This window comes from Chrysemys picta, chromosome 10, assembly GCF_011386835.1.
Source record: "Chrysemys picta bellii isolate R12L10 chromosome 10, ASM1138683v2, whole genome shotgun sequence".
Classification (NCBI taxonomy): domain Eukaryota; kingdom Metazoa; phylum Chordata; order Testudines; family Emydidae; genus Chrysemys; species Chrysemys picta.
This window is the reverse complement of record NC_088800.1, coordinates 71,338,658-71,364,089: the sequence shown is the minus strand read 5'-3', so window position 1 is coordinate 71,364,089 and position 25,432 is coordinate 71,338,658. Positions and strand designations below refer to the sequence as shown.

General features: G+C 43.1%; 1 protein-coding gene across 8 annotated transcripts in view; it reads right to left on the bottom strand.

Moving 5' to 3' along the window:
- Positions 1-25,432, bottom strand: part of IQCK (IQ motif containing K) — a 105,451-nt gene that overhangs the window by 39,501 nt on the left and 40,518 nt on the right. For 6 of the 8 annotated variants that reach the window (XM_008164615.4, XM_008164616.4, XM_008164617.4 and 3 more), the window contains one exon: positions 13,185-13,269. In XM_008164615.4, the coding sequence (XP_008162837.1) occupies positions 13,185-13,269 (85 nt within the window). Of the gene's footprint in view, positions 1-12,034; positions 12,345-13,184; positions 13,270-25,432 lie in introns of those variants that run through there. The other 2 variants (XM_065558946.1, XM_065558945.1) reach the window with 2 other exon arrangements.

Sequence of the window (25,432 nt, the reverse complement as noted above, 5' to 3'; positions counted from 1 at the left end):
CCAGAACTGGCCATCTTACCCCAGCCTAGTATTTCTCCTCCTGTGACTTTGAAAAATACATTTAATTTATCAACTCTAACAGCTCCTTTCACTCTCCACAAGAACGTTCCATATACTTATCAAGACCTGGGAAAGATACAGATGCTTCCAGACACAGATTCTTTCAAAATGTAGGGAGAAGCTGAAAAAGAAAAAAGTGAGGCCCTAATTCCTTAGTTCTTCCTCCCTGGATGTTTGACATGGATGACATTGACAACAAAATTCTTTCTTCCCGTTCCTTCACATTTCTCTCTGACCTCTCTTCAAGGCCCATCTTCCTAGCATTGGACCAAAGATAAGATGAAGATAAACCTTATGCTTTTTTTCAGCCCTTTCTGGGCTTGATCCCACAGGGTACTGAGTGCCCTCAATGTCCATTGACTTCAACAGGAGGGTGCTCAGAATCTAAAAAAAGTTAAGCTTCCACTGACCTAGAAAGTGCTTAGAAGCTTGGTAGGAGGCGTGACACAGGGTGCTTAGGGTAGCCCTCACTGGAAATGCCAAGGTCAGGGCAGGCTGCAAAAAGGAGAGCAGATAATCCCAAGACTGGTGGGTAACACTGAAGTTAAACTCCCAACCAGTCACAAACTGTGCTTCTGATCCCCACACCACTTATCAAGAAGCGTGCCAAAAAAAAAAAAAAATCACACAGCCCCATTATTGCATCCCAGTTCTCTGGCTCCCAATCAGCACCTAGGTCCAGTACAGTGAGAAGTTATTTTAAAACTCTGCTCACAATACAAAATGTTCCTCTCAACCACAAAGGGCAAGCCACATTGCCAGGTCAATATTAGGCTGGATCTTACCCAAAATACCATGCTGCCAGCCAATCCTTTAGTGTCTAAAACTAAAGGTTTATTACAAAGAAAGAACAAGAAGAGAGTTGTTAAATGATAAAGCAGTTACATACATACAAAGACTTCAAAGTCCATATATCAGGTTCTTAGCACTACTGGTGAGTTTGCTGGCTTGAAAGTCCATCTGGAGCACATCCACAGCTTGGATGAGTCATTCAGTCCTTTGTTCAGAGCTTCATTTGCAGAAAAGTTCTTCCAGAGGCAAGAAGCAGGACTGAAGACAAAATGGAGAAGATGCAGCTGCCTTTTATAGTCTTTTGCTATGCGGCTTGCACTTCCTTTGTTCCAAATCAAAGCTGCCCAGCACATGACATGGAAGCCTTAGGCTTTGTCTACACTGGCAAGTGAAAGACAAAACTTTTGTCATTCAGAGGTGTTGAAAACACACACACGCACATCCTGAAAGACAAAGGTTTTGTCAAAGATAAGTGCTGGTGTTGGCGTTCTCCTGCCAACAACGCTAACACCGTTCATTGGGGATGTCTTTTTATTGGCAGGAGAGTTCTCTCCTGCCGACAAACAGCAGCTACACTGTGCGCATTTTAGCGGCACGGCTGCAGTGGCACAGGGGTGTCGCTAAAGGCTGTGTAGTGTAGACATAGCCCTAGAGTTCTCTGTCCATAGCCATCCACATGCCTTGCTGACTCAAGGTGTCTTCCCTGGTTCCTTTCAATGGGTTCATTGTACAGTTGATGGCCTTTCAAAGAGACTAGGCAGTGCTGATGCCAATCTGTCTGGGGATGTGACCCAGATGCACAGCACAAGTTTGAAATACAGATATACCCTACATACACCCGGAGAGGGGCAGCATGTCCAGCTATTTGGCGGCAATTCGGCGGAGGGTCCCTCACTACTGCTCGGAATGAAGGACCTCCCGCCCAATTGCCGCCGAAATGACGCAGATCGTGATCATGGCTTTTTTTTTTTTTTTTTGGCTGCTTGGGGCCGCAAAAACCCTGGAGCCGGCCCTGATAGCTATAACTCATAATACAAAGTTAATACAAACATATAAACAAGATTATCATACTTGGCAAATTGTGACATTTTTGCAGATACCTCACACGGTATATCTGGTATGATTCACTTCAATTTTATAACATTGGTATTAATAATAGCAATGGTCATCCATATTCCATACAGTGTCACAGGAGGCACTCAGCAACTTTCAGGTTCAGACTCAAATGAGGGGCAACATAGATAACTAAGGTGCATGGAAATGGGGGAAGATGGTGGGGCAAGAACCTGTGTGATGGCAAAGGGGCTCAGTGCAGGTGGTCCTGGGGTTGGGGACAGGTCCCACAGGATTTTTCATAGGGACGAATACCGGTCTGCCTTATGGCACGAGAGTGCATGTGCGCATGCATGTGTGGGTGTGAAAGAAGGGGGAAAAGGGGAGAGAGAGACTATCCCCAGGAAGGAATCCACAGACTGTTTTAGTTCAGGAGAGGATGGTTTAAGCCAATGTATTTAAGGCTCAAATAAAACCAGATTTTACAGAAATTAAAATGGAAAGAGAAAGGAATTAAATTCTCTCAACTAATGTAAGTGAAACTGACATTTGCCAAGCAACTTTTTTCAACATCTCATGATGCTCCTTTGGAACTTGATGGGTGTGCATAAGTTCACTAAGGGAAGATGAATGTTGAAGGTAAAGGAAAGAATTCTTGTGGAAGAGCTACCATAGACCTTGGGTGTTCCTGCTTCTCTCCTAGATACAACTTCAAAATCATGAAAGACTTTTGCCCTCTTCATGGAAGGGGGTGAGATTTTATCTTTACACAGGTGTAAAGCACCAAGTACAGATAAATGATGATGATGTTGCCCCTTTGGCCTGAGTGATTAGCCAATATTTGGGGACTTGCAGGGTTGTTTCCGTTAGGAGGAGAAACTGATGAGTCAGGTACTTTCTTTAGTGCAATCCTGTTTATTTACAAAGAATGTACAAAGTCTTGTTTCCCTGAACAGACTAGCAACAACCAACCCCAGGAAGTTTCTTTGCTTAGAAATGCCCAAACCTTCCTATCCAGTGATTTTTCTGTGTGCAAGAAGCTCTGTCTCCCTGCTTCCACTCAGGGTCATGCTCACACCTGCTTCTCTCACTTTCTTCTGGCTTTTTCTGCCTCTGACTCCCTAGCCTGCAAATCCAATACTTAGCCCCTGACTTTCAGTCAGGCAAACCCTTTAAATCTACCTGGATTAGTTTTTCTGAGGTCTCACCAGACAGCCCTTTGCCTTGGGTAGTAGCTTCTTTTGCTTCCCGCTCACTGCACACAGCTTCACCTTCCGTTTAGCCTGAAAGGAGGGTGCTTAGAACAACCAGAACTGAGATTGTCTTTGGATCAAAGACTCACTTGATGGAAGCCATTATCAACTTCCAATATAACAACCACATTCTTCTGAAATTGGCTCAAGGTGGAGCTGAACACACTGGTTCCTTATGTTTTATTGCTAGCCTGTGGGCTTGGCTACACTTGTGAGTTACAGCGCAATAAAGGAGCCCCGGGCGCCCTAGCTCACTCCCCGTCCACACCGGCAAGGCACGTAGAGCGCTCTGATTCCACGGCTATAGCGCTGCTGGTACTCCACCTCGGCGAGTGGAATAACGTTTGCTGCACCTTGGCTACAACGCACGGGCGTCAGTGTGAACAAGGTGTTGCGTTACTGCGCTCTGATTGGCCTCCGGACACGTCCCATAATCCACTTAAGTAAAGAGGCCACTCGCCATTGTTTTGAACTCCTGTAGGAATGCGGAAATACCCCTTCAAAGCTTCGTTTCTGATAGCCGGCATGCAAACCATTACTGTGGAATGCTGAGAGAGAGAGAGAGAGGTGGGGGGGGAGATCCTCTGCTGTCTGAACTTACAAGGTAGCATGCTGACATGCTCTCAGCCCCCCCAAAACCCACTCTGCCCCACATACACACAACACACTCCCTGCCACATTCCACACACACACACACCCATTTGAAAAGCACATTGCGGTCACTTGCATGCTGGGATAGCTGCCCATAATGCACTGCTCCCAATGCTGCTGCAAATGTGGCCACGCCAGTGCGCAAGCAGCTGACAGTGTGAACACACTGCAGCGCTTTCCCTACTGCACTCTCCGAAGGCAGGTTTAACTCACAGCGCTCTACATCTGCAAGTGTAGCCATGCCCTGTGCTTCAGTGTTAAAATTCTGCTCTGCAGCTTTTGGTGCAAAGACTTTTTTTATTGGATGACACGTTGCTATTGATCTGTCTGAGTTTTTCACGCTGTGTATATTCACTCAGGCATGTGTGATTAAAAACAAGGGAAGCATCATGAATACACTTGAAAAGCTCAGTTAATTTTACAAATGAGGGCATTTCACTCTCTACATCGATATATGCCTCAGTATGTTTGACAATGAATGTCCTGAAGAACAGTTGAAGAGGTACACACAACATCTGTTTGAGGAAAGTTTTAAAATAATGTAACAGGGCTTGCTGTGGTTTCTTCCATCTGAGATGATGTAGCTTCACAAATAAAGAAATACAAGGATTCAAATTTATATCCTCACATTCTGGAATGTTATTGTTACACATGGAGCTATCTTTCCATCTTCTATTTTATTAAATTTCTTAGTTATTTACTTCTTGAGAAATCCAACAATGTGTCCAGAATATTTTCCCCTCTACCCTTGAATGTGTGTGGTGTGTGATTTCATGTCCTTGAAATTGTAACTTGAGAAGTTCAGTGGAAGTAAAGACCTTCCTTTTTCACAGTGCACTGTATGATCTGATATGAGGGCAGACCTTTGTATTTATAGTCAATATTACCAGAAGGTGTGCATTGTAATAGGGTATTTTAGAATTACAGATTGTATGAATTATATAATTAAGTTCAGTGAACAATGTCTATATGAAAAGTTTAAAATCACTACTTGATAAAACCTTTTTGTATCTTGTTGAAATAAAAAATGAGTTTTCCAAACAATGATCTAAAATATCCTTGGGTAGGAGGAAGCCTTTACAAAAATACAGTTATGGACAGAGTAAATCAATGCTGACTTATATATCAACCAGTTTTAAAAGTTCCTGCCTTTAGAAATTTTAGATTAACGATTTCCCATGATATTTTGTATCCATTTTCCTTATAGAGGATGAGTGAGTCTCATTTAACATTTTCTTTATTTACCAGTGTCTTAAACATACAGTTAAGGATAGCATAAAATCCCTCTTTACCCTGTAAAGGGTTAAGAAGCTCAGATAACCTGGGGGGCACCTGACCAAAAGGACCAATAAGGGGAGAAGATACTTTCAAATCTGTGGGGGAAGGTTTTTGGTCTGTCTCTCTCGGAGCCATCCAAGAAACCAGGCAGGGAAATTACATCTTCTTAAGTATATCTGAACTAAGCATCTAGTCTTGCAGAAATAGTAAGTAATACCAGAAAAGAAATGCGTTAGATTACCTTTTGTTTTAGCTTGTGAATTTTCCCTGTGCTAAGAGGAAGGTTTATCCCTATTTTTGTAACTTTAAGGTTTTGCCTAGAACGGAAATCCTCTGTGTTCTTGAGTCTTTTGTTATTCTGTAAAGTACTTACCATCCTGATTTTACAGAGGTGATTCTTTTACCTTTTCTTTAATTAAAATTTTTCTTTTAAGAACCTGATTTTTCATTGTTCTTAAGATCCAAGGGTTTGGGTCTGTGTTCACCTGTACCAACTGGTGAGAATTCAGGATTCTCAAGCCTCCCCAGGAAAGGGGGTGTAGGGGTTTGGGGGGATATTTGGGGAAGGTAGGGCTCCAAGTGGCCCTCCCTAAAAGTCTGTTTAAATCACTTGGTGATGGCAGCGATACTAAGGCTAGAAAGGAATTTGTGCCTTGGGAAGTTTTTAACCTAAGTTGGTAAAAATAAGCTTAGGGGATCTTTCATGCGGGTCCCCACATCTGTACCCCAGAGTTCAGAGTGGGGAAGGAACCCTGACAACCAGCGTATATAAAAATACACCATCCTAGATTTACTGTACTGTAGCTTGTTATTCACAGATAGATCTGTGTTAGCTGGAAAGCTTGGTCCAATAAAACATATTACATTACCCATCTTGTCTCTTTAATTTCAGCTTGTAACTCTTAAACAACAAAACTCTGCCTTCTTCTGCATCTAACAAACAAATATTTCACAGTTTATAGTCAGAGTTAATCATTGCAATTGAGTGTTCTTTAGGACTCTGCATTTCTTTTCTAACAGCTTGGTTTAGGTCTACAAACAATACTCCTTTAAATTAAATGTTAATGTAGAGGGCAAGACATTGCCTTTCAGAACCTTTGCCCCCAAACACAAGGTATCTGAGCAATCTTGTGGTGTTAATCCAACATACAAACATTATTGGATAATGATTGGCTTTGCAATATTTTACTGTGAGGATGCCTGCAGTGGTATTGTCAGTGCTAATTAATGTTACTGTGGGAATCAAAGTCAGATAGGTTAAAAAAGAAAATCAGGGAAAACAAATACACAGCATACAACATTCAAAGCATATTCCCATGTTCATGGAAGATTCTTACAGGTACTCTCATATACTGAAGTCTGTTTATAAGCAGCACAGAGTTTCTATATTGATTGTTATTTAGAAAACACGCTATATTTACAGAAACAGAAGTCTAACTCCCTGTGCAGTGAAGCAAAGTAGGTTCAAAGTCTAGAGCAGTGGTCCCCAACCTTTTTGTGGCCAGTAGCACATTCATGTTTTCAGAAGTGTGTGGCAGGTGCCAACAATTTTTCAAGGCTTATTTTGTATTTGTACATTAAATAATACAAAAAACATCATATTTAATATTACATAATCTATGAAGCCAGAGAGGAGAGAGAAGCTGTGAGGACAGAGAACATCGGCACCTGCAGCCCCGAAGTACTCTGTCCCCAGGAGGTGCGGGGCCCTGGCTTCTCTCCCCCTGCTGGGCACTAGGCGGGCCCCAAGCCTGCCGGGCAGGGTCAGCTCTAGGTTTTTTGCCGCCACAAGCAAAAAAAATTTGGCTGCCCCCCATCCTGGGCTCTTCCCCCCCCCCACCAGTGCCCTCACCCCCTGCCACCTCAGCCCTGGGCTCTCTCTCTTCCCCCCCCCGCAACCCGCACCCCTTGCCGCCCCAGCCCTGGGCTGCCGCCCCAGCCCTGGGCTCCCCCCTCCAAACGTGACATCCTCATTCACCACAGCAATCCCTGTTTACACTTGCAGTGGGGATCAAATCGTTTCTCCTATTTTTATTTCACTTTAGTATAAATCTCACTCCCCTGCAACTCCATCTTTAGTCCTCCGAAGGCATAGGGACTAACCCTCAAACCTTGTACCCGGAAAGGGATGGGGATCTAGTAAATAGGGTTCAGGCAGAGGAGCAGGTGTGGGAATGCCTGGGGGCTCTACACTGGCAGAGAAGCGGGGTGTGATGTACTCGTGGAGGAGGAGGAGGAGAGGGGATATCAGGAGGGTTGTGGGGGAAGGGGGCAGTGCGGGAGGAGAGGGCTGCGGGAGGGTACAAGGGTAGAGGTGCGGGTGAAGGGAGAGTACAAGGGGAAGGGGTGGAGCGATCGGGGAGGTACAACTGAAGAGGCTGCGAGCGGGATGGCGGGTGCAAGGGCTGAGAGGGGCAGGCGATGACTGCTGCTTCCCCAGCCCCTTGCAGGCAGAGCCAAGAGGACGGACACTGACCCCCAGGTGCCCGAGCTGCGGGGTTCCCCCGGCGGGGCAGTATGCCTCGCTTGGAGCCGGGCTCTCCCTCTCCCCGCCCCGGCGCTGTGGAGGCCAGGGGCAAGCAGCGCGGGGCTGAGGAGGAGGAGGTGCGCGGCGGGCTGGGTCCGGGGGCAGGAGGGGCAGCTCAGGCTGCCCAGCCACTCGCCCCATCAGCGCGCGAGCCGGGATCCACGCCCCCTGCCCAGCCCGGCAGCGCCCTGCACAGCCCACTCGGGTGGGGAAACACTGCGCTGCCCTGGGGAGACTCAGAGCAGCAGCGGTGGTGGCAGCCGGTGGCGGCAGCAGGACCCCTCCGCCTCCCTCCCTGCATCCCGGGTCCCGCTTCCCTCACTCCTCGGCTCCTCACGCACTCGTGGAGCCCCTCTCGCTGCCGCAGCCCGGGTTCAGCTCCAGGGACGATGCTCTGGCTCTCCAGCGGCAGGGCTCTGGCCAGGGCAGGCTCCTGGCTTTTTGCCACCCCAAGCAAAAAAAAAAAAAAAAGGGGGGGGGAAGGGACGGGACGACGTGAGTGTCGCCTCTTGTAAAGTGCTGCCCCAAGCACCTGCTTGTAGCGCTGGTGCCTAGAGCCGGCCCTGGGCCGGGAACAGAGAACACCGCACCCACAGCCTGAGTTCTCTGTCCCCGTCAGGCACTGGACCACGGCTTCTCTCCCCTGTTGGGCACTAGGTGGGCGCACATAAATGCCCCGGCAGGTGCCATGGCACCTGCTAGGGTTACCATATCTATTAAATAAAAAAAGAGGACCCTCCACGGGCCCTGGCCCCACCCATTTCCCCACCCCAGCCCCGCCCCAACTCCGCCCCCTCCTCCCTCCCACTCCCAGCCATGGGGAAAGGGCTGCTGGAGCGCTACCGGCTTCACGGTTTGCCGGGCAGCCCCAGACCCTGCGCCCCCGGCCGGCGCTTCCCCAGCGCAGCTGGAGCCCGGGACGGGAAGCACCCAGCCGGGGGCGCAGGGTCTGGAGGCTGCCCGGCAAACCGTGAAGCCGGTAGCGCTTGGGCTTCGCGCAGCCCCCTTGCCTCCGGACCCTGCGCCCCCAGCCGGGCACTTCCCCTCCCGGGCTCCGGCGGCGCAGGGTCCGGAGGTATGGGGGCTGCCCAAAGCCCGTAGCGCTCGGCTCTTAAACAGAGCCGAAGAGTCGGGGAGGAGCAGAGCCGCCGCGGCTCTCACTGCCTGGGTCCTGGCCACCGGTCCGGGGGGCTCTGCATTTTAATTTAATTTTAAATGAAGCTTCTTAAACATTTTACAAACCTTATTTACTTTACATACAATAGTTTAGTTATATATTATAGACTTATAGAAAGAGACCTTCTAAAAACGTTTAAATGTATTACTGGCAAGCAAAACCTTACATTAGAGTGAATAAATGAAGACTCGGCACACCACTTCTGAAAGGTTGCCGACCCCTGCTTTAGATCATTCATACTGACCTCTGCTACTTGGGCTAATGGAGTTAGTGATAGCAGATTGTCATCCTCAGTAGAGACCAGCAATAGAGGGGGATGGGACATTTTGCCTGTCTATTTCACAAATACTTGTTGATAATAGACAAATGGTGAGACTCAGAAAGCTTGGGCTCCATTCCAGGGTCTGGAGAGGAGAGTGCTCTAGTAGGTACGGACTCTTCTGCCTATTCCCCCTTAAGCATGGCCTAGTCTGCCCCATTCCTTCCAACGTGTGTCTGTCCCGCTCCTGTCTTTTTCTCACCTCTGGATCCTTATCCCAGTTCCAGTCTCCTCGCCCAGCGAGTCCCAGTTTCCACGCCTCAGGCTTCTCACTCCAGTTTCCATGTCCAGCAAGTCCTAGTCTGATCCCTCTGGACTCGCCATCCGCATCCCACTCTCCCCCGACTTCCAAGCCCAGCTTCATTGCCCAGACATTCACAGTTCTTTCCCAGGCCTCGAAATCCTTCTCTCCAAGCTCCTTGCCCAGCTAGTCTAAGTTTCTGCCACCCCCTCCTGGCTCCTCATCTGATCCATCTCTTTCTCCTGCATCATGGCCTACAGCCACCCCACTCCCCAGCATGTTCCCCAGGCCAACTGACTCCCAGTCCCAATCTCCTTGACTAGCCAGTCTCAGTCTCACCTACCCCAACTCCCGGTCCCAGTGTCCATCTCTCTCTTCACTCCAGGCTCCTTGCCCCAGTCCACTCACTCCCAGGCCTCACTGTAGGTCTAGCTCTTGTCCCCTCTGCTTTTGAATCAGGCAGCTTCCTCCTTCATACTACCTGAGCCTAGCACAGGGGTCATTCAGAGCACAGGTGCCTGGACCCAGACCTGATACAGCCTGCAGAGATGCAATTTCAGGTGCTGCTCAGTCCTGGGCTGGTGCATGCCCTGTGCAGACAGAATCTTCAGGGACATTAGATGCTAAAATCTATAGAGTCTATATTGATTATGTGCAAATTATGATTTTTCAAAGACAAAATTTGACTTGGCCATATTTGGGCAGATTTTTATGAGGACAGCAAACAGCACATTTTTGATACAAAGGCCTCCACTCTGCCAAATTTCAAATGCTGCTCCAAAATGCTAGAGTTTTTCAAAGAAAAGGTTGCCAGAATTTTTTAACACTGGCAAAACAATGTATGTTTCCCTAGCCTCCATCTTGGAAATGGCTGAACTGTTCGGAAGATTTCAGCCCAAATGGTAAAAGTTTAGCGAAGTCAGTAGACACTGAAAAACAGATTCTTAAAATGGGAAGTATTGGGCATGCTACCAGTCCTGCCTATAAACACAATTAAATATTCTGCATATATATTCTCTGTGCCTCATTTTTTTCATCATGAAATGGAGATCATGTTATTTAACCTTCTTTCTAAAGCACTTTAAGAGTAATGGCTTTGAAAAATTGGTATGTTTATTAAGAGTATAACTAGCCAGGGTAGTGTACCACCACTCCTCACAGGTCATGCCCCTCCTCCCAAACCTATGCTCCCTTCAATTTAAAGGAAGTAACCAGTTGTGTACTATTCTCTATTTGGTGTATTTAACTGTAACATTGTCAATCAACTTTCTATTTAATAAATTTTATATATATAAATTTACTAGTAGACCTGGTGAATAATAGAAAAATATTCATCTTCTATTATTCAACAAATCGTATGTAAGCCGACTATAGAGCAAACTCTGTTGAAAACTGTCAAATAAGAAATTTACCCAGTACTACTTACTACACCCCTTATTGGTTTTACTTTCTTTTGCCCTTCTTGGATTTGCTCTATGTTTATTTCCTGTAAGAGATCATGGTATATCTTTTCCTAAGTTGTCTTCAATGTCTGTTTCCACTTTTTCCTGCTCTCTCTCTCCTTACATTGTGCCCTCTACCTTTCCTAAATATATTCTGTCTCCTTCTATGTCTCATTTCTCTCTCCCGCTCTCTATACTACACTTTTTTTTCTTTACTTTCCCCATCAATCTTTCTCATGTCCACCTCCACACCCACACATACAATTTGGAAATTTTATCTCACACCTACTAGTTAAAGGCTGAAATAAAACTTGGAGGGCTCCCAAGGGAAGACTATATTTCTAAAATAAAATTTTCTGTAAACTTTAGGGCTGTCGATTAATCGCAGTTAACTCAAGCGATTAACTCAAAAAAATTAATCACAATTAAAAAAATTAATCGCAGTTTTAATCGCACTGTTAAACAGTAGAATACCAATTGAGATCTATTAAATATTTTTGGATATGTTTCCACATTTTCAAATATAGTGATTTCAATTACAACACAGAATACAAAGTGTAGAGTACTCACTTTATACTATTATTTTTTATTACAAATATTTGCACTGTAAAAATGATAAACAAAAGAAATAGTATTTTTCAATTCACCTCATACAAGTACTGTAGTATACTCTCTATCGTGAAACTGCAATTTACAAATGTAGATTTTTTTTGTTACATAACTGCCTTAAAAAACAAAACAGTGTTAAACTTTAGAGCCTACAGATCCACTCTGTCCTACTTCTTGTTCAATCACTAAAAGAAATAAGTTTGTTTACATTTACGGGAGATAATGTTGTCCACTTTTTATTTACGTCACCTGAAAGTGAGAGCAGGCATTCACATGCCACTTTTGTAGCTGGCATTGCAAGGTATTTATATGCCAGATATTCTAAACATTCGTATGCCTCTTCATGCTTTGGCCACTATTCCAGAGGACATGCTTCCATGCTGACGACGCCCATTAAAAAAATAATGCATTCATTACATTTATGACTGAACTCCTTGGGGAAGAATTGTATGTTTCCTGCTGTTTTACTCACATTCTGCCATATATTTCATGTTATAGCAGTCTCAGATGATGACCCAGGACATGTTGTTCATTTTAAGAACACTGCAGATTTGACAAAATGCAAAGAAGGTACCAGTGTGAAATTTCTAAAGATAGCTACAGCACTCGACCCAAGGTTTAAGAATCTGAAGTGCCTTCCAAAATCTGAGAGGGACAAAGTGTGGAGCATGCTTTCAGAAGTCTTAAAAGTGCAACACTCTGATGCAGAAACCACAGAACCCAAACCACCAAAAAGGAAAATCAACCTTCTGCTGATGGCATCTGAACACGTGTCAGTCCGCACTGCTTTGGATTGTTATCTAGCATGGACGCACGTCCTCTGGAATGTTGCTTGAAGCATGAAGGGACATACGAATCTTTATCTGGCACGTAAATATTTTGCAACGCCCCCGTTCTCACTTTCAGGTGACATTGTAAACAAGAAGTGGGCAGCATGATCTCCTGCAAATGTAAACAAACTTGTTTGTCTGAGCAACTGGCTGTACAAGAAGTAGGACTGAGTGGACTTTCTAGGCTCTAAAGTTTTACATTGTTTTATTTTTGAATGTAGGTTTTTTTTACATAATTCTACATTTGTAAGTTCAATTTTCATGATAAAGAGATTGCACTACAATACTTGTATTAGGTGAATTGAAAAATACTACACCTCTACCTCGATATAACGCTGTCCTCGGGAGCCAAAAAATCTTACCGCGTTATAGGTGAAATGGCGTTATATTGAACTTGCTTTGATCCCCCGGAGTGCACAGCCCACCCCACCCCCGGAGCGCTGCTTTACTGCGTTATATCCAAATTCGTGTTATATCGGGCCATGTTATATCGAGTAGAGGTGTATTTCTTTTGTTTTTTAAAATGCAAATATTTGTAATAAAAATAAATATAAAGTGAGCCCTGTCCACTTCGTATTCTGTGTTGTAATTGAAATAAAAATATTTGAAAATGTGGAAAACATCCAAAAATATTTAAAGAAATGGTTTTCTATTATTGTTTAACAGTGCAATTAATCGTGCAATTAATCACGATTAATTTTTTTAATCACTTGACAGCCCTAGTAAACGTCTTTGTGAAGAAAACAAAGCAGAGTGCATTGCCATAACTCCTGTGAAAAGATCTGAGCCACTAGACAACTTACATACAAGCATATCCAACGCCAGTGAACCATAGTGGTCTTAAAAGTTATTTATAGTCTCTGCTACTTAAAATTTATGTAAGGGTTTTCTCCAGGGCCTTCACAGTCACATAGATTCAGCATCATGCAAAATAATTATAGCTGACTCTTACCCGATAACCTCTCCAGAATGATTGAATTATTTTGCATGCTTCTTCTTCTGATAATAGGAGAGACAGAGGAATTGGTGGTCTAGGGCTAAAAGAAAAAAAATAAAATTGTTCAGCCTTTAAAAAATTTTCTTCCTCCTTTACAATACATCACCCACAAAAGAGAAAGGTTGTTCTATATCCCTAAGATACAATTTCTTAATACTCCAAAATAAAAAAGTATTACTTAAATAATGTGCCCTTTTAAAACACTAATACAGATACAGTATTATACAAATTGTTTCTTCTCTGCAAACACCATAATGTAAATAATATATCAAGGACAGGATTGTTTTGAATTATCCTTCAAGTGTTTTTCATTCCTGCATTTTTTTTTATTCGGTTATTTTTTACCATTTATGAACACCGAAGGGCATGGCTGCAGAAATGGAGTGTACGACTCACACAGGATCTTTATATGCAGTGTAGCTATGCCACTCAAATACATTTTATTCCATAAAACCATTTGAATTACATTATATGTTCTGTTTAGATGGAATTGTTTTGTTCTGAAAGGATTACTGTTACCATAACCATGTACAAGAAGTTGCACAGACGTGTCTTAACAGGGTCGTAAAATAAATGTGGCAATTTTACCTTTGAAATAGTCAGACAAACTTTGCATTGTAAGGGGCCAGATTAATACAAAGGAAAAGAACTCAATAATTAATTTTTAGCATAAATTGATGGTGATTTGAAAGCACTTACAGTAAATTCTGCTACCAATACTAATGAGAATCACTTTACGGTGTAATTGGGTGTTAGTGACCATTCAGATCAGTGTATCAAACCCTTTTCAACATGCTTGTTGATGTGTTTAGCTCTCATTTATAGTGATCAACAAGCAGCCAGTTGAAAGGATCAGACTGAAACTAATTTCTTTGGTTTTCTTTGATTTTTTCAAAGGTAAGAAAATGTCACACACCCCACTTTTTTTTTTTTTAAAGCCACTGGGCTGCAGATAAATGTTACAACTCATGAGAGTGCCCATTATAAACAGCTGACTTCCCATGACACTGGAATACTTATTAGAACTTGCTCTGTCCTTAAAATAGTCACAGATTCAGCTTCTGTGCACAAGTTTGATTTGGGAAGTTCAAAGTTTTATGAATCTGGATGATGCGGGCGATCACTTGGACATAAACAAGTGTTTGCCCAAATCAGTCCTTAGAACAGAATCCCATTGTTTCTTTTTCACAGAAATAAGAGATGGAAGCAACTGATAAGGCAACACTAGGGTTACCATATTTTAATTTAAAAAAAGGAGGACACTCCACGGGGCCCCGCCCCTGCCCCAACTCCGCCCCTGCCCCGCCCCTTCCCAAAGTCCCCGCCCAACTCTGCTCCCTGCCCTGAATGCTCTGCCCCCCCGCTCCTCCCTCTTCCCTGCTTCCCGCGAATCAAATGTTCACAGGAAGCCTGAAACAGGGAGGCAGCAGGTAAGATGGGGTTGGGGTTGGGGCTGGGGCTGGGGCGAGGTGCGGCGCGGCCCAGTCCAGCCCCCCCGGCCGAGCGGCTCCCTCCAGCGGCCAGCCGGCCCAGGCCAAGAGGTTCTGACCCCGGCGTCTCCCGCCCGGCTCGGCTTGGGCCCTGGGGCGCCGGCCCTGGTTCCAGCCGAGCGGCTCCGGCCCGCCCTGGGCCCGGCGGCCCCAGCCCCTGGCCGAGCACTGCCGGCCCCAGCAGCTCCGGCCACCGGCCCCAGCGGCTCCGGCCCCTGGCCGAGCACCGCTGGCCCCAGCGGCTCCGGCCCCCGGCTGAGCACTGCCAGCCCCAGCGGCTCCGGCCCGGACCCAAGCCCCACGACCCCTCCCTCCCTATTTTCCCTACATGTCCGGCTTTTTGGGATTTCCTCCTGGACGGGGATTTGAGGCCCAAAAAGCCGGACTTGTCCGGGAAAATCCAGACGTATGGTAACCCTAGACTCTTTCCAGTGCGGATTTGTTCCTTACAGTCTGTCCCCAAATGCTTTGTCTAGTCCAACTTTAATTGACCAAAAGACTGGTCATTCCACCATTTTCTTTGGAAGACTATTCTACAACATAATAGATCTCATATTAGGAGGTTTTCCCATATATTCAGCAACATTTTTCTTTGCTTAGTTTCATTTATATTTGTCTCTGCCCTAGTAAGTTTTCTTTGCCTTTTGAGACCTTTGTTTTAGGGCTTGTCTTCACTGGAGAAGTATATTGAATTAGAACATGGCCTCACGCGTGGTGGGTGAACTATGGGTTCAGGGAAACGAGCCCCCAGCCTGGCCTGCCCCTTCTGCCTGAGGCCCTGTCCCTCCCACCCTCCTTCCCCTGCTGAAACCCGAGCGCACCCAGCCCTGGAGCGCTAGGTGGGCAGCATGCATCCCCCAGGGCACTGGGCAGGCGGGTGGCAGCGCCCAGCATAGCCTTCCCCAGCCTACGATATGCGCCGCCCATGCATGACCTTAATTATCAACTAATACAAAGCTGACCTTGACTCTGCAGTCAGTGTACACAGGAACAAATTATGCTCAACATCCTGTCAATTGAGATTTTTGCCTTTATTTATTTTATATGAAAAAAATCTCAATCTGTGTCTGGGAAATCAGAAATGCAGACAATAGCAGAAAGTGCTATTTCCATTAAACCATATGGTAATAACTCTATGGACATTAGCATGCCTATTGCTTGAGAGAAATCATAAGGCTGGACAACCAAGATGCCTGAGCAAAATGCTATTTGTAATAAGTTGTATTCAGTGTTGTTGTTGTAGCTGTGTTGGTCCCAGGACATTAGGGGTCCCAGGTGGGTGAAGTAATATCTTTTACTGGACCAACTTCTGTTGGTGAGAGAGACAAGCTTTTGAGTTGACGACACTGTCCACAATTACAAAGTCCTCACCAACAGTCAGAAGAAAAAAGAACCCTCTGAATGGACACTCCACAGCAGATGAAACCATGCTCTGATCATTACATTGATTACTTTCTGGAAAAAAATTGACTGTGAAATCCTTAACAAACATCAGATCCTCCACAATCTCTTCACTGCTGAGAGGACAGCTAAACAGTCCCTGAAATCCAACCACCAGATCGGAATGAAATCAGTAGACAAAAGAGATGCCATCATAGTCCTCAACCATGATGACTATGATAATGAAGCCAACCAACAACTCTCCCACACCATCTATTACAAAGAACTCAAAGAAGACACCACACCACAATTTACTTAGGAATTTAAGGATATCATCAAATCCTTCCCAAAACAACTCCAAGAGAAACTCTACAATCTCATTCCCCATGAAGCCACCCCAGGGAGCTTCTACACTTCCCAAAATACACAAACAAGGGAACCCAGGCAAACCCATCATGTCTGGCCATGGCACTCTTACGGAAGATCCTGCCAGAACAACAGATGCAAAACCTGCACACAAACCTCCACTTCTACCATGATCAACAGCGCTCACAACACACCTTTCAAGATCCCTGGGTCCTACACATGCCTATCACGACATGTCATGTACCTCATCCAGTGCACTAACTGCCCCAATAAAAACTATGTGGGTGAAACCAGACAATCATTACACACTCAGATTAACTCATACAGCAAAATGATAGAAGACAGAAACACCATATCACCTGTTGGTAAACAATTTGACTTCTCAGTCCTCATCCTCAAAGGAAACCTGCACAACACCTTCAAAAGATGAGCCTGGGAGCTTAAATTCATAACTTTGCTGGACACTAAAAATCATGGACACTTGGTGTATGGCTCATTACAACAATGTATAATCCATAAGACCCCCCGCCCCAGCTTTCCTGCCCCTCCTGCCCCCATGACTGCAGAGGTGTTAATAGGCCACTTTACCTTGAATGGTCCTTTGAAATGTGTGTTAATTACTTATGCTAAACAATCTGTTCCACCCTGTATTTAGCTGTAACACTGAATACATTTCCCAGGCCTGAAGAAGAGCTCTGTGTAAGCTGGAAAGCTTGCCTCTCTCACCAACAGAAATTGAGCCCATAAAAGATATTACCCTCACCCACCTTGTCTCTCTCTCCTTTGTAATGAGTTCATCTATGAATGTAGACTGTGCTGTTTTTGCTGATGGACTCCTGCCTGTTGTTCTAGGATTTATCTTTTTGAAAAGCTGAAAAGGTTTCTATTCTTTTAAACAGTGCAAATGAGGCCACCAACCTATACATTTTAAAATACAGCAGGTATACCAGGAAAACAATGGGCTTTCACTGGTAATGAACCATTAGACTCCTTTGCATCAGAATGGCATCTCCAAAAAGCAGGATGTAGTCTTGCAACAATACTTCTAGCCACTCCACTGCTTTAGTTATTAAATAATGGGGCTCTGTCTGGTTTGCGATCCAAGACCAAATCTGAGAAAGCCAGTGTAAATCAAGCAAAATGGAAAGGACTTAATCTTCAGTGTGGTAGTCATTGGGAAATATCAATCATTTCAGCAGACCAGCTTGAAGGAACAGGAATGAAAGTCATGCGAGGTCCATTTCTGTCCACTGGAATATATGCAATTGGCTTCAGGTCAAATAAAAATAGAATATGAGCAGAGGCAGCCACCCATCAACAGTGAACCGGGGAAGAGGGAATATGTCATTTGTGGCAGAAGACAGCTGTAACAGTCTGAGAAGATTTGAAATGACAACCAAATGTACGGTAAATGTATTCTGTTTATTTCAAAATAAAAGAGCCTCAAATCATGTAGAATCTTAAAAGCCAATTCGTAATACACTATGTAGAATATGTTTTGCATTCAAAATGGCTTCAATAGAATAATCTTTCTGAATAATGTGTTAGTGATTATCGCTGTTTTTCACACTTTACCAAATTTTACTAATTGTTTTTCAAATTTTACCAGAATAAAGCAGGCATTGACCAGAAGAATCTTTAATGTCAGGAAGGATGTGCTTTGCTTTCTGAGGAATCAGGCTTGTAAGGATCCTGATAATGAGATATCTATTTTCATAACATTATGCAGATGTAATTCAGTATCCAGAAGAAATACTGCACACTTGTGTTAGAAAAGTGTATGAAATATCGCAAAGGGTTCTTATCGAAGCCCCCCGTTTTATATCTGGGATTTAACTCAGAAGTTAAATAAATAAATTAATGGAGATATCCCATCTCCTAGAACTGGAAGGGACCTCGAAAGGTTATTGAGTCCAGCCCCCTGCCTTCATTAGCAGGACCAAGTACTGATTTTGCCCCAGATCCCTGAGTGGCCCCCTCAAAGATTGAACTCACAACCCTGGGTTTAGCAGGCCAATGCTCAAACCACTGAGCTATCCCTCCCCCCAAGTTGGCTTTTATAATGTCAATCCTGTTCTTAAAAAGGGGGCGGGGGGAAGAGCATCCATGTTAGCATAGTGGGATGTGTGTGGTGGTTGGTAAGCACATTGACATATACTGGAGGTACCCAATATTTGTATTACTGTAATGCGCAGAATTTAAGACCCCATTCTGCTGTATCAACATCAGACCTGGTCCCTTCTTTGAGCTGTTTACAATCTAACAATCATTTTATTTTTCTCTCCTCTTTTATTTGCTTTTATTATCATGCAGAATTTTCACCATGTATAATTCAACATTTGTTAATTGCTCTTTGCACTCAAATCCAATGTATTACTTAACAGAAACTGAGAATCTCCAAATTTAGGCCCAGTCTTACACTGATTATATGCAGGTAAACTGAAGCACATGTGTGTAGGCCTGGCTAGACATGAGTAATTAGACATGGGTAAGGTCTCATTTCTTGGGAGACAGGATTAGGGACGTAAATGGATCAGAAGGCTGGAAATAGACTGTCTGTGCTAAAATAGGTAAATGGCTCAGTAAGCTAAGAGGCAGAACATCCAGAGGACCATTTACAATGGACAAAATAAGCTGGAACATAAGATGAGGCAATGAGTAAGTCGTAGATGGACAGTGCATGGACAGAGAATGCTGTACAGGACTTGGTTCCTACAAAGGAACCAAGCCAATCCCAAAACGTGTGATGCAATGTATAGTAAGTACAAGGTAATCTGGAAACGTATATAAAGAAAGAGGTTTTCAGTGTGATTTTGCATGTGGTATACCCTATACCTACCTCTACACTTGAGTCTGATCAACTCAGTGTAACTTTGCTGAATGCCAAATAAAAATACCTGAGTGATAAAATCTGGAGTCAAACTGATTTCTTGGGAAGCTGAGTGGAAAGAGATCTTAGGAGGAAATTCCAGCTGTGTGCAGACTCCCATTGACAATAATGGCGCTGTGTGCAGATACAGTGGAATGTCAATATACATTCAATTTCTGGATAAGGGCCTTATTGCCTCCATATAGCTACACTCTTGAAGCTTTAGGGATTTCCACATTAAAAAGCAATTTGACCTTAATTAGGATTGTGTGTCTTAACATGGTGTCCACAGCTAGATAAAGGAGACCAACATATATTGTCGTCAGATTGATTGTCATGGTTATTAAATTTGAATATTTATATTATAATAGTGCATAAAGCCCCAAATTGTGGGCTGAGCACTATACAAACACATATAAAAAGAAACAGTCCTTGCACTGGAAAGCATATGCTCTAAAAGACACAGGAACGGACAAAAGGTTAACAGACACATAAATAAATCCGGGACAGACACAATTTTGCTTAAAAAAGTTCATAAGCACTCAAAAGTTCAGAAATATTTTTAAAAAATCATTTCTCATGACATTCTAGTATTTCCTGCTGCCAGTCAGTCTAGGAATACTGCAACAGCAGCTCCCTGTGTAGGTGCTTTGCTAATGTTCCTATCCAGAATTCAGAAATGCAGAGGCGTGGAAAATTAAAAAGTATTTTTTAAATGAAATGTCTCCAGAAATCTCTGTTAATGGATTTTATTAAGCATTATTTATCCCAAAAGAAGAGCGAGGATCACTTAATCCAAAAGAGACTGCAGCACTGATTTATGTGACTAACCTTTAAATCCAGACAAAACACGAACTACATAATACACTCAATACTACATGAAGACTCCACAGTTTTAAAGGGATGGATTTACACAGAGACTTGATGAAATATCCCTTGGGCACTTCCACAGACCTGGTGGAATGGGCACAAAGACCTTACAAGACAGTTTCTTTGTAACAGGTCACAATACATTCAACAGTTTGTAGAAACACTATTGAATATTAGTTATCTTTTGGAGCAACACCAATACACCAGATTGAGAAGAAGTCATTTGAAAAATACCTCACAATATAAAAAGCTAAGGACCCACTCCTCATCCATTTTATGAAAGGTATTTCTCCTCTGAAAGACTCTGAATGTTGGAACAGCCATGCTTGGCCTTCTGAAGAAGGAGATACAAACCAGCAGCCTTAGGCCTGGTCTACACTGGGGGTGGAGTGGGGGTGCACCTTAGAGCTACTTACTGCGGTGTCTTCACTGCGGTAGGTCGACCGCTGATGCTCCCCTGTCAACTCCGCCTACGCTTCTCGCTCCGGTGGAGTACCGGAGTCAACGGGAGAGCACTAGGCGGTCAATTTATCACGTCTTCACTAGATGTGATAAATCAATCCCTGCTGGATTGATCGCTCCGAAGGTAAGTGTAGACATGCCCTTAGACAGTTGTCAGGAGTAAAGCTTCACAAAATCTTCTCCTGTCTATCACTTTTTCCTTCCTATAGCTGACAACTAGGATGGAAATTATCAAATATTGTAATCCCCTTTTTTTGCCTATTGCTTTTTTCAAGGATTCATTGGCCTGAGCTTTTGTATCCATCCGAATACAGCCAAGTGCAAAGCTCCTAGGCAGTGAAGGAATAGAGTGTTTCATTTTTTAAAATAGTTCTCTGCTTCCTTTGCATTTTAGGTAGGAAACCTTTAAGGGGAAAGAATCAAAATGCAAATTTCAGTCTTAACTCATTTAGGTGTTTTCTAGATATAAACTGAAGTACAAATATACACGTGTAGAACACAGGCATTTATCTAGGCCAGATTTCCAGAGCATTTTTTGACATCTACAGTGTCTGACAACTTAACAGTTTAGCCCTGCAGTTATTGCAGTTCCAATGTATTTGCCAAAATAGCATGCTTACTGCACGTAGTTTCATTCATGATATAGGAGAGACTTGTCTGGCTGTTCCCAAAGGGGGCAAGTCGAGGAAGAATTTTCTCCCCTTTATTATTGTTATTTATATAGTGGTAGCAAAGAAAATATGCTAGGCATTGTACTGATATATAGGAAGACAAAGTACTACACCCAGAAGAGCTTACAAGACAAGAAACAGACATTGGGTGGAGGACAGGTATATAATGTACAAGCAAAGTGGCCATAGGGGTGAGAAGGGAAGAGGAGTGTGGGACTAAATGTTAGAAAGTCGGGAGATCTAGAGAAGGAGGGAGAGAAGCACAATGGGCAAGAGAGTGAGGCAGGACAGCTGAACTGTAGCAAGGATACAAGAGGGTTAGAATGAAGGGAGACCGGCAACCAACAGTAATCGAAGAGCAAATGGGGAAAAACAAAATCCAGAGACCAACTTTCAGAATTGAGTGAATGATGTCAGGGTGTGGAGATTCCTCTCAGCTGCAGCTGTTGCTCCCCTCATAGAGGGGGAGAAAGAGAATGTGGATAGACCTGGTGCCCTAGACAGGTCCCTTTCAATCTTGCTGAGAATGGGGAGGCTGGATAGCCCTGATTTACATTGTGTGTCTTCAACTCATATGGTGCCATTGGATGCTCTGGGGAAGGAGTCTTACAGATCTAGAAACAGATTCCATAATCAGGTCCACGCAAGTTCCTTCCTGTTGTTCCCCATGGGTGTCTCTAGGTCTAGTGTGTGGGAACTAAAATGCCCTGATTTTATATTTATCTGTATGCCTACCTATGTCATTACATTACAAATAGTGCCATGTACCTTTGTCCTAGGTCAGTGTTTTCAGTCTGAAAACTACGAAATAGTGATTTTCCCCTTACAACACTCTGTGTCTGCTTCTGATGTGGAACTCTGAGATTTTAATGGTGAATTTGTGGTTACAGCATGAGACTGGGAGTCAGGAGATCTAAGCCCTATTACTAGAACAACAGACACGTTGTATGACATTGTTTAAGTCCCCATAGTTCTATGCCTTAGTTTGCTCATTTGTACAAAAATGAGGCCAATAACACTTATCTATTTCACAGGGATGTTTTCAGCCTTAGAGGGAAGGAGATTCTTCAAAGGCACATGAACCTTATCCAAAGCCCACAGAAGTCAATGGGAATCTTTCCATTGACTTCAATGTGCTTTGGATCAGACCCTATATTCTGTAAGCATGAAGGATTAGCAGTAATGGTAGTAATCTTTGATATAACCTATTAGGAAGCCAAAGTATAGCATTAATATTTTTCCATTTTCCCTACAGTAGTTTTGACAATCTCTCGTGTAAATCAGAATTTTCAGTCACAAAAACTTATATCACAGTGTAAATATTTTATATATAAACTAAATGCAAAAATACTATGTCAATGCAATGTTAATGTTGCACAGTTTAAAGTGAAAAAAGAAAAAAAAATCATGAAATGAAAAAGTTAAGCTTCCTACAGCAACATTAACCCTGCTACATTCCTGTAATTAGAACTGTGTGGCTGGACTCATACAGGATAGGATCCATATTGAGTTGTTTGTTTGCTTTTTCTTAGTAAAGGTGTTGCTTATTCTACCAACATATTAAAGCACAAGCTATAAGAAAGACACATGTAGTGCAAATGAAATGTATACTGAAAGTTGCAGAGCGTGACTGATTTAGTGACAGAGCAATGAAATATTGCAGCGTGCATGAAGCAAAACCTGTGGGAACTGGGCATATTATGGAAAGAAAGAAGTCAGCCACCCATGCAAAATTACCCCTATTGGCCAGCTGAGAACTGACAATGAAGTCAACTGTAAAGGCAGCTGAGACCAGCAGACTTTCCCTAATTAGAATATTAAAAGGAGGAGGAGGGAAAAAGAATAATCTGTATATACAAACACAGACAGATATCTATGTTCTACATAAAGCAACTAGCATTGCATTAGCAATCATTTATGTACCAGTATATCTTAGCTAAATATTTCAGTATGATAAAGGCTATGATCATTTATTTCCCCCAAATCTCTATGTTGGAACCTAAGCAAAAACGCAGATAGTTTCAATGTTCTGCATATTACTGTTGATTCACAAAGAAACTGTATAGCTCTTGTAACCCCAGTCAGATACCCATGCATGAGCTGACCTTGGGCAGAGGGCAGAGGAAACTACACAGGTTTAGTCACAAACACAGAACTGCATGCGATTGCCTTTCATTCTCAGGCAATGTTGAAGGTAAACTAGAATGAAGCTGTAGTATTTCTAAATTAATATATTACATGAGAATCTCATCATATTAGCATTTTTCACAGCACTGCAACATTACAGATTTATCCTATTGCTCTTTTCCACACACTTCTCTAATCTGCTTTAGCGAGTGGAAAGCCAGACAAACAAATGATGAACAGGTATAGTCCTAATTGCATCCCTACTAAAAATCAAAATGCCAGTGGGATCACGACATGACATGGGCACCCATCACCCCTGAATTTTATATAATGTGATTACTTGTGCTTGGGGTTCAGGGTAGTTCAGCTGGAAATATTGCTGAGAAAATGTAAGCAAAAGGCAACTGCATTGCTCTTATTGCATATGTATGGAAAGTGTATACACCTCACCGTCCAAGGCTTTAACTGTAGCAATCTGTTAAGGGGAACCTTCTACATTTCTAAAATAATGTTTTTTGCTTGTTTTAACTGAGGGAATGTTCCTCAGCCAGACACGTCTTTACTTTTTAAAACTGCTTTAGTAACCATGGTCTCAATACCTAATGATAAAATATTTATTTGTCAGTTCGCTTGGTGCTTTACAAAATCCAGTTGGAGACACGGTATCTGCCCCAAAGAATTTACCTACAGATTCCTTGGCTGTTACTGTACCTCTTACAGATGGTAACAATTGTGAAGCTTCATCTGTGGCAAGCTCTCTAGAATTAAAGCTAAAATGTATTCATTGAAACTTGTGAAACTGGATACAGCTTTTGGTTCTTATTCTGACAAAATTTAGACAGTCCCATTTAGAAACACATTATACCAAAAATAAGATTCATAAGCATGGGCCTAGTTTGGGCAGGGAGTAGTTTGGGCAGGGAGGAGGAGCTTGTTCCCACAAACTGCAAGCCTCAAACAGGCATGACATTTGCCTCCCCTCATTCGCCTGACTGTAGCTCCCCCCACCCCCCCGCCAGAAGTTAAACTACGCCTAAGCTCATAAAACTGTGGCTTTGAATTTAGTTAAAGAAAATTTAGTTTTGAGTAAGAAATTGGAGGCACTGGAGAATAGCTAGTAGAGGTAACCTTCAAATTTTGAGCATATTAAAAACAAGCTGGAGTGGAAGAAACTTCTTAGTCATTGAAATGCTACCAGAAGAAAAAAGAAAAAAAATTTCAAAGGAGGATTAAGTTTAAGTATTCAGAATTCTGTGTTTTAATAAGAAAAATTCCGCTTTAGAAGAGTGTTGAAATGTACTGCTGAAAAAACCATCAAAGTAAATCGCTTTTTGAATCTGGACCACATACTTGACAAATGCAACATAGGGTTTTTTCCCCCTAAGGCAGGGGGAAGAGGATGTGCTTTTCCTTTTTTGTTTCTTTATCATATATAAAAAGAAGATTTTAAAGATTTAAACAACAAAACAACACATCAAAATTTGACCCTGAGAGTTTAATATTGTGTCTCTTACATATGTTCAAAGTCCTATTTGATATTGTTATGACTAAGGTTGTGGATTAAAAGAGGGTGGGGATTAAGGAAAGGAAGCATAAATGGCATGTAAAATCTTTTACGGGGATTGTGTTTAAGTCTTTTTTCTAAATTATTGTTTACTGCAGTATTCCCATGGGAATTTTTTCTATCCCTTTTCATAGAATCATAGAATCATAATCATAGATTATAGGACTGGAAGGGACCTCGAGAGGTCATCGAGTCCAGTCCCCTGCCCGCATGGCAGGACCAAATACTGTCTAGACCATCCCTGATAGACATTTATCTAACCTACTCTTAAATATCTCCAGAGACGGAGATTCCACAACCTCCCTAGGCAATTTGTTCCAGTGTTTAACCACCCTGACAGTTAGGAACTTTTTCCTAATGTCCAACCTAGACCTCCCTTGCTGCAGTTTAAACCCATTGTTTCT